The following is an 11,851-nucleotide window of genomic DNA, read 5'->3' on the forward strand; positions in this document are numbered from 1 at the left end:
TGTCCACCATAGAAGCGGTACCATTTGCCCAATTCCAAGATGGCGCATCGTCACGACGGACGCGAGTCTGTTAGGCTGGGGTGCAGTTCTCGAGGGCTGCTCTGCCCAGGGTCAGTGAAACTACAGATCAACCTGCTCGAGATCCGTGCAATCTGTCTAGCCCTAATCCATTGGCAGCAGATTCTACAGGGTTAGGCGGTAAAGATACAGTCCGACAATGCCATGGCAGTGGCCTACATCAAGAAGCAGAGGAGCACTAGACGAAGTCAACCTCATTTTCAAGTGGGCTGAAGCTCACCAGGCCCATCTGTCAGCCATTAACATCCCAGGGCTACTAAACTGGGAAGCAGACAATCCCTAGACCTGGGAGAGTGGTCACTGAAGGACGAGATCTTCCATGAGATAACACAGATGTGGGGCAAACCAGAGGTGGATCTTATGGCGACCAGGCACTAACGCAATGTCCCAGCGTTTCTGGCTCGATACAGTGATCCACTAGCCATAACAGCCGATGCTCTAACAGCCAAGTGGCAATTCCATCTGGCCTACGCCTTTCCACCACTGCCCCTTGTACCCAGGACTACCAGAAAACTTCAACGAGAGCAGACCACTCTCATCCTCATAGCACCAAGGTGGCCTCGGCGCTCCTGGTATATAGACCTTCTCAACATGTCCGTGACAGAGCCCTGGACCCTGCCCCAAATCCCGGACCTTTTAACCCAAGGACCAATCCGACACCCAAACCCAACAAATCTAAATTTGACGGCATGGTACTTGAAACCAAAATCCTAAGAAGAGATTTTCCAAGGCAGTAGCTAACACCATGTGTGCAGCCAGAAAGCCTGTCTCAGCAAAGACTTATCATAGAGTTTATTCCACCTACCACCAGTGGTGCGTACGTCACAAGACAAAGTTTAAACGATTCTCCATTCCTAACATCCTGGAGTTCCTGCTAGAGGGCCTATCCATGGGTCTATCCCTTGGCTCCCTTAAGTCACAAGTCTCTGCTCTATCTGTCCTTTTTTAGAAACGACTCGCTCTTTTTCTTGATGTCAAGACTTTTATGCAAGGAGTATCACATTTGGCTCCTCCAGTTCGAGCACCAGCTCCTTTATGGGACCTTACCTTAGTCTTACGAGCCCTTCAAGAGCCTTCTTTCGAACCATTAGGATCTGTACCACTTCTGGCTTACCTGGAAAACTGTCTTCCTTCTGGCTATTGCCTCTGCAAGACGTGTTTCAGAACTTAGCACACAGTCATACAAACTGCCTTTCCTCGTTTTTCACCATGATAGGACGGTCCTACGCACTATTCCATCTTTTTTCCCAAAGGTAGTATCGGAATTTCACCTGAACCAAGAGATTACAATACTGACCTTCTGCCCTTCACCTTCCAATCCTAAGGAGAAGGCTCTACACACCCTGGATCCTGTTAGAGCTCTAAAGTTCTACCTGCACAGAGTCCAGGACATTCGCAGGGTGGACTTCTTACTTGTCATTCCTTCAGGCCCCCACCAGGGAGGGGTGGCACAAAATCATCCATTTCATGCTGGATCAAGCAATCGATTTAGTGAGCCTACGTGGCAAAACACCACCAGCTGGACTCACAGCCCATTCTACTAGTGAGATGAGTACGTCCTGGGCATTCAAGAACCAGGCATCAGCAGAACAGCTGTGCTCTTTTTCAAAATTCTACCATTTTGATACCTTTGCGGCTTCTGATACTCGCTTTAGCAGAAAGGTGCTTCAAGCCGCAGTGGTTACTTCCACCTAGGCCTAAACCTCCCACCAGGAGGATTTAGGGGACAGCTTTGGTACGTCCCCACTGTCCCTGTGTCCCCAAAGATGACTTAGAGAAAAGGAGATTTTGTGTACTCACCGTTAAATCTTTTTCTCTTCGGTCACTTGGGAGACACAGGGCTTCCCTCCCTGGACTGAGGCCCTCAATTTTTCCGTCAGACGTTACATTTGATTCGAATAAAATTTTTCCTGTTGACTTTGGAACAAAATGATCTAAGCTCCGCCTGCTGGGGGTATAGCCAGTAGAGGAGGGGCTAGTTTTTCCTACTGTTGTGTCCAGCCCTCCTGGCTGTACTAGCTATACCCCCACTGTCCCTGTGTCCCCCAAGATTTAACGGTGAGTACACAAAATCTCCTTATCTGTGCAGAGCATACATAAGCTGTGCTTTCTGGTTTCCTAACAGTTGGCCCGTGTGCTCTGGAATACACAAAGATGAAAACTGCTGACCACTTTTGGACAGACCCATCTGCAGATGAGCTGGTTCAGAGACACCGCATCCATAGCTCTTACTGTCGGCAAGACTCTCCCACTAAGAGGCCTGCCCTATGTGTAAGTGAGAATCTAGTTCAGCTGCCTTTACAATACTCGTACTAACAAAAGAATTATATCATTAAAGTAATACTGTCGTATATACTTTCTGTTTTACCTCTTCTCATATTTAGCCAAATGTATGCAATGCAGAAGCAACCTGATAATGTTTTTTTTTTTGTTTTTTTTTTAAAGAGGATGCAGCCCCCATTTTAAATATTTGGCTGCATCACATCCTGTCAGAGCTGGAGCTTGCACACTGAAAATCAACCTGGTCACAGTTTCGCGCTCAACTAAGCTGTTAAAGGGCCCATCTTTAGGAGTTTAGTACGGTTGTTGAAGGAATAGGGTGCCCCCTCTTGTGTAAAATAACATTTTCTTCTCCTATAAAGGGGTAGTTTAACTTGTATTATGTTATAGATTGTCCTATTGTTAGCAACGTTTTAATTGGTCTTTGTTTTTTTATAGGTTTTGAATTATTATCTTCTGCCTCTTTCCAGGTTATGAGGCAACAATAATATTGTTATTCTATTCAGGCCTATTCATCCTAAAAACACAGTAACCAGATAATTACTGAAATTCCCGGACAACTGTTGAACAGTGCCCTAAATTGTATACACCAAGCTGTGCCGGTTCACTTAGATTTTCAGACTGTGAACTTTTATCACTTTTCAGAAACATTTTGTTTTTGTTGCTGAAATGATTTCTAACCTGCTGTGTTGCTTCTCAAAAGTCTGTCCCTGAGTGCTTATTTAAAAAGCACTTGCGTCCAGTATTTGGCTGCGCTCTGCACCGAGTAGGGATGAGCGAATTTTTTTGCAGAGTTTTGCTGTGGAAATGCTCATAGACTTCAATGGGAGGAAAAAATGTTGCTCGTCAAACAAATTTGTCGCCCATAGACTTTAATGCATTTCAGCAAATTTTTGGGCGAAGCGAAATGGGTCAAATTCCTAGAACCGAGTACTAAAGTGGGAAGACCTTGCTTGCTGACAGGCGCAAGGCAGCCTTGTCCTTTCCACTTGCCACGTGATTGGCGGCGATAAATGCATGCAAGATTTGTTCTTGGCAGGAAGTAAGATGCACATGCTATTGTCTCTATTCCATTTTGGAGGACAAAGACCTGTGGAAATTATAAGATGGCCATGGCACATGTCAATTGCTTCCTTTATTTGCACTTTGCACCTTGCTCTGCACTTTATGAATTACCCCTAATGTTATTTCAGTTTTTTGGAAAAGCAAATTACAATATTTCTTTATTATATCGAGATCACATTTCACTTATTCCCCCCATGGTGCATTTACATAAAGAAAGAACATTTTAGGATACATATAAGGTGACAGGTGCAGGGAACAGTTCGTTTTACAATATTATCGTAAATTAATTTGATCTTTATTTAAACAAAATATGAGAACATGAAAGTGATGTTTCAAAATAAATTGCCACATGTGAAGAAATCACAAAAATCACAGATGCTACTATAATCGTAACCTTTGGCCTGTAAAAAGACCATACACAGTGCATTTATAATATTAAGATACATAACCTGTGATTGATTCAAGGAAAAATATAGAATCAATACAGCTCCAGACAGTAATTTTCAACTGCAATGTGTTTTATTCAGCAGTGTAGGCACACTACATGTTTCGGGCAGAGCCCTTTATCAAGTGTAACTTGTACACTTGATAAAGGGCTCTGCCCGAAACATGTAGTGTGCCTACACTGCTGAATAAAACACATTGCAGTTGAAAATTACTGTCTGGAGCTGTATTGATTCTATATTTTTATGCTTACTAATCAGTTGTACCACATGGCTAAATAAAATAGTATGCCGTGCTTAAAGGGGAACTAAAGTCTAAAATAGAATAATGCTAGAAATGCTGTATTTGTATACTAAACATAAACATGAACTTACTGCACCAGAAGCCTAATTAAACAAATGATTTATGCTTTCAAAATTGGCCGCAGGGGATCACCATCTTTTAACATCTTTGCAAGACCACGCACTTACTCAGTGTGGTCTGGGCTTGGGAGGTTAAGCTTAGGGATTGTCATAAATTGGCAAAACAGCACAAGTCAAATAATATCTGCCGTAGAAGCTGATACAGCAAGATTGATTAAAGGGGTGAGTCACCTTTATGTTAACTTTTAGTATGTTACAGAATGGCCTATGCTAAGCAACTTTTCCATTGGCCTTCATTTTTTTCTTTTTTATACTTTCTGAATAATTTGCCTTCTTCTTTGGACTCTTTCCAACTTTCAAATGGGGGTCACTGACCCCATCTAAAAAACAAATGCTCTATAAGACTGATGAATTTGGAAGCTGGAGAGCTGCCGAATAAAAAGCTAAATAAGTTAAAAACCACAAATAATAAAAAATGAAAACCAAAGACAGATTTTCTCAGAATATCACTCCCTACATCATACTAAAATTTAGGCTGCACTGGGTCTGCAGATAGGAATCTCTACACGGTCTCCGGCTGCTCTACAAGTAAACAAACAAAGCTGCTCGTGTTCTGGAAAGTAAGGTGGGGTGGCTCCCCCCTGCCGTTTAAAAGTATGATCGTTTCCCTGCAGAGCAGCGGTCAGAGCAAGTAAAACAAAGGGGCAATTTCACTGCATACAGTCAGGTTTACTATAGAAGCAGTAGACATTTTTAAATTAAAGTATATTGGAGATAGGTTTAATTTTCATTAAATAAAGTAATAATAATATTATAATATAATACATCCCTTTTAAAGGAACAGTAACACCAAAAAGTAATGAAAATATCATGTACTGTTACCCTGCACTGGTAAAACTGATGTGTTTGCTTCAGAAACACTACTATAGTTCATATCAACAAGCTGCTGTGTAGCAATGGCAGAAATTGAAAAAAAGATTTATGGCACAGGTTAAATAGTGGATAACAGATAACACCATTATGTTCTACAGAGCTTATCTGCTATCTGCTGTGTAACCTGAGCCTTTTCTCCTTTGAATGGCTGCCCCCATTGCTATACAGCAACTTATTTATATAAACCTCTAGCAAACACATCAGTTTTACCAGTACAGGGCAACACTGCATTATATTTTTATTACTTTAAAACAATTTAATTTTTTGATGTTACTGTTCCTTTAAAATATAAACATATTAGAACTACACATAGTGGTCAGTTATATAAATACAAGCATTTTGCCTCTGGTCCATGCCTTCATTTTGCAGTGGAACTCCTCTAATATCCTTATATTTTTATATAAGGACATTATAGGTACATTAATCTTTATTGATTTTTACGTTGTACTTCTACCTAAATTTATAATTTGTATTGTCTTGCCATGTGTATATTAATGGATACAATTTTCCAGTGGGTGAGACATCTCTGAAGGGTCATATTAGGCCATTCCAGGGGTCCTACAATTCTGTACTTGTGTAGGGTAAGTGTTTTCATGATCAACTGCATTCATCAAAAAACTGGACATTGGACAAAACGGAAGCATGAAATGAACTTTAAATTAAATAATGAAGTCTCTGTGTAGTTCCCAGTTTTAGATATGTTAGTAATTTTGCACAAATCAGAACTTGTGTCTTTAACAACAAAACGTTAGTTGCTAATTTACTGTGTGGATCTGGTTCTTTAATTTAGCAAAATTGTATTATATTCACCTCTAGATTCAAAAGCGGCACTCCAGTGGAAGTATGGATGACAGACCATCAATGTCAGCACGTGATTATGTTGAGTCATTACACCAAAATTCCAGAGCTACTCTGCTTTATGGAAAGAACAATGTCATGGTTCAGCCGGTAAGTTTTATTATGTTGTTTTTTAAAAGAATGTTTTAATATAAAGTTTACTTTGAGAAATCCCATATTGGATGAAAATAATATAAATAGAGCCAAGATATGTAAGAAATATTTGAAACTCTAAGTTTTAGAGCATCAACCAAGAAAATGCTGATAATTTTTTAAACATCCGAACCTAACCCAACAGGTAGACTGTAAAGATGACCACAGCTTTTTTTTTTACATGGTGCTGTGGAAAATGGTAGAAAATGTATCATGGTAAAACAAATGTTAAATGACATCAAAGAAAATACTTCATATTTTGCTTTTAAAATGAATGAGATTCAAAAAAGTGACTCTTGCTTGAGGAGATGATTGTCCTTCTGAGGAAAATCAGATCTTTAAGTTTGAGGTTTTCAAACGCTTCATATATATAATGTATTTTGTTAAACCTCAAGAAAATATACTGTATTCTGAGAAAAACAGCTTAAAAGTGATGCATATTATTTAGATCTCCAGTGTTTTGAGACCATTTCAAAAAGATGCAAGGGTTTTAGAGAGGTTTACTAGGGCACTATTTAGGATGGATGGGACATATTTGAAAATTGAACTGTATTTCCAGATCTATCAGGATTAGAACAGGCTAATATTTGTTACATTAGAAATATAATAGTTGGTACAGCACTCTCTAATATATTAGCCGGACTTACTCAACCCTATTATTTGGGTGGTGCAGGAGATAAGAAAATTTGGAATTCAATGGTATTGTAAAGTATCTCGAGATCTGCACTCAGTATTTAGTCTACAATTTATTATATTACATTTCAATTATTCTCACAGCCACCTGATTCATTTAATTAGTAACACATATATGAATACAAATTAATTACCTTTAATTTACACATATGCAAAAAAACACAAATATTAATAGATTTGGAAAGTGCATAAATTTAAAGCTTAAAATAATATCACAATTAATCAGTATTAGTAAAGTGCATTAGTTCATATTAGATTTGATTACTGGAAGCTGTTGATCAGTATTGCTAAAGTTCATGATTATTTCATATTTGATTTGATGATTATGGACCAGTTGTTATGGATATATTGATTCCTTAATTGATTAGTTTGTTAATGTCCCAAATGAATTCATAAATTATCCATATGTTTCTGTTAAAAAGAAAACACTGAGGAAACGCTGACTCCGTTTATTCTTTCCTTCTGCTGCTGTTTAATTATTCAGATTGCCAATTTCTATTATTGCTACTTCTAGCAGTCATCCTTCCAACTGGAAGTAAAGTGGAGACATTGTATCAAAGTATGGCAAGAATGAAACTTATCCAACCCCTTATTGCCAGCTGATTGGAATCCAATCTCTGAAGAAACCATTCCATTCCTGTAGTTTATTTTGAGTAAGGCTAGCACACTATCATGTTGTAATCCGTGGTGACTGCCATGTTTATATGTATATATATATATATCTGTTTGTTTTATCTGAGGTTGGAACTAATGCCCTTGCCAACTCAGAGGATTCTTATCTTACAAATCATATACTTCATTTTTTCCACGGTGACTTTGGCTAATCTAAAGAATACTTTCCCATGTCTAATAGTTTAATATGTTCGTTGTAACTTCTGACCGATTAGGAAATAACTCACTGCAAAATGGATTAGCAACAAGCTGAGCATGATGTTTTGGTTGACAGAAATTCAAATATTTGCTTCACGCAAGGAGAATTTACTTTTCAATAGGTTAGCAGATGCTTATGTACTATACAACAAATGATATGTTTAATATTATCACTGTTTATAATAATTATACTGTTATTTTTATGTTCAGAGAGATGACATGGAAGCAATTCCAGGATATTTATCCCTTCACCATTCCGCAGATACAATGACTTTGAAATGGACACCAAATCAACTCATGAACGGATCAGTTGGAGATTTAGATTATGAAAAAAGGTAACTTTTTCATAAATTAAGTAGTTGCATTTTATGGATCATAGCATATATTTCCAAAGACGAATTATTTACATAATTTACACAATAGATATAAATTGAAATGCACTGTTCAGTAGTGATGTGCAGGCCGGCCCGATTCCCACGGGTTGAGCGGGTTTGGGCTGACCTCAGCACACCCTTTGCTAGTCATGGGCGGGTTCAGATTGAGCTCTACTTCCTGCTCTCCCCACCCATGACCTTACACTACTGGCTGCCTGCTTCCATCATCCTTTATACTCTTGCGCTCGCCCTGCCCCATTTGTGACATCATCAGCAGTCGGCGCGGGTCTATATATATAGAGGGGAGGAGGTGGGTGCTAACGGGTTGTGGTAGATTTGGGTCGAGTTTTCTCAACCCGCACATCACTACAGTCAACAAATTGTCTGCTTGCTTAGTTACTCTTTGAAAGACAGTAGAAATTTGCAAGTTTACAAGAAGATAAAATTAAAACTAGAAGTATGCCAAAAGTAATGGACATTAGAAGAAATGCTTTAGCTCCACCCTGTAAACGCTATTTAAAAGCATTACTAAAACATTAAGGTACAAAAGGGATTTAGTAAGCATTCCAACATTCCAGTATAAAACCAATACCCATTATATGTTGAGCTTTGTGTGCAAATTATTTGTATACAAAGGGAATGGTTTAAATATGGCCACAAATTATATTCTATTAATCTACTGATTTTTCAGATTTTTTCCTATGAAGCATTGCTGGCCTTTCATTTCAAAACAAATATTGCACCATTCATGAACCTCACCACCCAACCAACTAACATACCTATTTGTTTGACCATGTTGGGTCCATGTTGGGTCTTGGACCATTAAAGTGTCCTCAGTTTTCCTATGACCTGAAAGTTATTTACAGTGTCTTCTCCTGTTATTTAAATGTTTGTACTTTAAGCACAGTAATGTGGCCATGTATGATATGAATGGCCCTTTTTAAAGTACATTTTAGGCATATACCTGAAAAATATTTATTAAGCTTAGCAGTTATGCTAGACCTCCAGAATATATTTAATTGTTATTGCAGTTTTACAAATGTGTACACCTTAATGGAGTTATGTAATAAAGCACATTAAATTTGCCGAGGTGCAGTAACCCATAGAAACCAATCAGCAGGTAGCATTTTCTGCTTACCTGTGTAAAAGCAAACATTGTATTGGTTGCTGTGGGTTACTGCATATGGTCAAACATAGTCCCTTTTTTAGTTGCCTTTGTAAGAATAAATGTGTCTGCCCATGAATTTCTCCCTAATTACTGCAGTGTGTGGATAGTAGAACACAGTAGCGAAAAACCATCAACATATAATTTAAAATATAATGTTTTTACAGTTTCCTTCATTTCTCATGATTCACACTGTTTTCTTTTTACAACCAGCTTCTTGTGGTGGTTTGTCAGCAGATACATGTTTATTTATGGGTGTAAGAAACAGATAAAAAGCAATATTCATGGTGTGATTAAAGTCTACATTAAATGACTGAAATATGTTTTCTTTATAATCTGCATTTTTTAAGTGTCTACTGGGACTACGCAATGACAATACGTCTGGAGGAAATTGTGTATTTGCACTGTCACCAACAAGGTAAAAGATAATGTAATACATTCAGCAGATAAAAAGCATTGTGTGTAATTACCAGTGTCTTCACATAGACAGGTTTCTTATCATTCAGTCAGTTTTCTAAACCACCAATATTTATTCAATTTATATCCCATTGCTTGTCTTAAGCTTGCCATAGACGCAAAGATCTGATCGTACGAATCTAGGATTTGTACGATTTTCGGACCGTGTGTGGAGAGTCCCGACATTTTTCATCCAGCGGAGATAGGTCGCTTGGTCAATCAGACAGATTTCTGTCGGCTACGGGTCATATCTCTGCATGTATTGCCGATCGTACGATTTTCAGAGGGAGACTGTCGGACATAACTTTCGTACGATTACTGTCAGGGGCAGAACATCGGCTGATCTGTTTTTTTGTACTTGATCGGAATGGTTAGGGGCAGGTCGGGAGATGGGGAAGTCCGATCGTACGTTTCTTCGTATGATCAGATCTTTGCGTCTGTGGCCAGCTTTATCCACCAGTGTGTCTCTTGCCACACAGCAGAGCTATTGGAATACTGTGTGTATGGGTAATATTTAGAGAAATGTACAGAAGATGCTTCTGCTGAGTGGTAGTGGCTGCTCGGCATTGACTTTTACTAGTCTATAGTACCCAATTTCAGTGTGGAACTACCATTATTCTGCATAGAGTAACACATCTAATAGAACAAATTTAGTAGATGTCATTATACACCTAACATGAGAGGATCCCTTTATGCTTGCCCTTACAGACAGAATACACACCAGTTTCAGGAAGCTATAATAAAGTATTTGTGAATGAACTCAAATTGGCACAAGTGTCTGTATTTCTTGTAATGCTTACATAATCTTTTCATTTATTGCTGAAACAAGGTGGATGTGAGGATATACACTAGCTATATGACAGATTTTCTTCATGGGCCTTCATCAGTACAGCATCTCAGAAAATTATTTTTAGAACAGGTTTGCCAGTATCAAATGATTGCTTTTTAAATTAATTACAGCTTTTTAGGTACATGGTTTTAGGGCGAGGTTTGAGGTCAGCAGAAATGCTGCCTTGAGGTAATTTCAAAACATTGAAATACTTATGTCAGTGATCCCCAACCAGTGGCTCTTGAGCAACATGTTGCTCACCAACCCCTTGGATGTTGCTCCCAGTGGCCTCAAAGGTGCTTATTTTTCAATTCCTGGTTTGGAGGCAAGTTTTGGTTCCATAAAAACCAGTTGCACTGCCAAACAGAGCCTACTGTAGGTTGCCAGTCCAAATAGGGGCTATCCAATAGGCAATCATGGCCCTTATGTCGCACCCAGAAGCTTATTTAATGCTGGTGTTGCTCCCCAACTCTTTTTGCAATTGATTGTGGCTCACGGTTAAAAAAAAGTGGGGGACCACTGACTTATGTTTTGCTACATTTGTCCATGTCCAAAAAAGGTGTGTATTTGCATCTGTACATTGTTAATATGCCTAATATTCAAGTTGGACTATTTATAAGTGCACCTAGTAAAAAAATGCTTCAAATATATAAACTATTCACTGAAATGGCATATTTAATAAAGTCAACAAATGGAACAAATTGTTCAAAATAATGAACAAATGTTTGTTAAATACAGTTCTTTATGAATATTTAAGCCCAAACTTTACAAGTCTATAGCATTAATGAGAATACTTTCTATATATATTATGCAATAAAACCATCATATAAATTGGATAATCCCAGTTATGTTCAGCTTTCTATCTCAAATATGCCCACATTTGCTTAAGTATTGTGGCCCTGCCTTAAAGATGTGTCACTAGCCTATTTATATTTTGGTTCAGTAGGTTGTGAGAATATGTGTCTGGTCATTTATTTTGACTATGCTTTTTTACATATGAAAATTCCAGTTGTTATGTATTTACATATTCTGTTTTGTGTCATACATTTATAGCAAAACAAAAATACTTAAACTTTTATACCAGTATTCGTTATTTCATGTTTTATTTATCTATGCTCTATTCACTAATCTGTAACAATCTTCAATAGTAGATAGTGGAGGAACAGTGGTCCTTGTGAGTCAGGATGGTATACAGAGGCCACCACTTAGGTTTCCACGGGGTGGACACCTGCTGCAGTTTCTTTCATGTTTGGAGAATGGCCTTCTTCCACATGGACAGCTGGATCCTCCTCTATGGTCTCAAAGAGGGAAG

The 11,851-nt window shown here is 38.3% G+C and overlaps 1 protein-coding gene across 3 annotated transcripts in view; it reads left to right on the plus strand.

The window, feature by feature from the left end:
• The window catches only part of LOC108715673 (small G protein signaling modulator 1), a 74,591-nt gene that overhangs the window by 39,971 nt on the left and 22,769 nt on the right, over nucleotides 1-11,851 (plus strand). For 2 of the 3 annotated variants that reach the window (XM_018261048.2, XM_018261055.2), the window contains exons 7-11: nucleotides 2,204-2,349; nucleotides 5,979-6,110; nucleotides 7,926-8,050; nucleotides 9,605-9,672; nucleotides 11,688-11,851. In XM_018261048.2, coding sequence (XP_018116537.1) covers nucleotides 2,204-2,349; nucleotides 5,979-6,110; nucleotides 7,926-8,050; nucleotides 9,605-9,672; nucleotides 11,688-11,851 — 635 coding nt within the window. The remainder of the gene's footprint in view (nucleotides 1-2,203; nucleotides 2,350-5,978; nucleotides 6,111-7,925; nucleotides 8,051-9,604; nucleotides 9,673-11,687) is intronic. The other variant, XM_018261064.2, reaches the window with a different exon arrangement.

The sequence above is a fragment of the Xenopus laevis genome, chromosome 1L, assembly GCF_017654675.1.
Source record: "Xenopus laevis strain J_2021 chromosome 1L, Xenopus_laevis_v10.1, whole genome shotgun sequence".
Lineage (NCBI taxonomy): Eukaryota > Metazoa > Chordata > Amphibia > Anura > Pipidae > Xenopus > Xenopus laevis.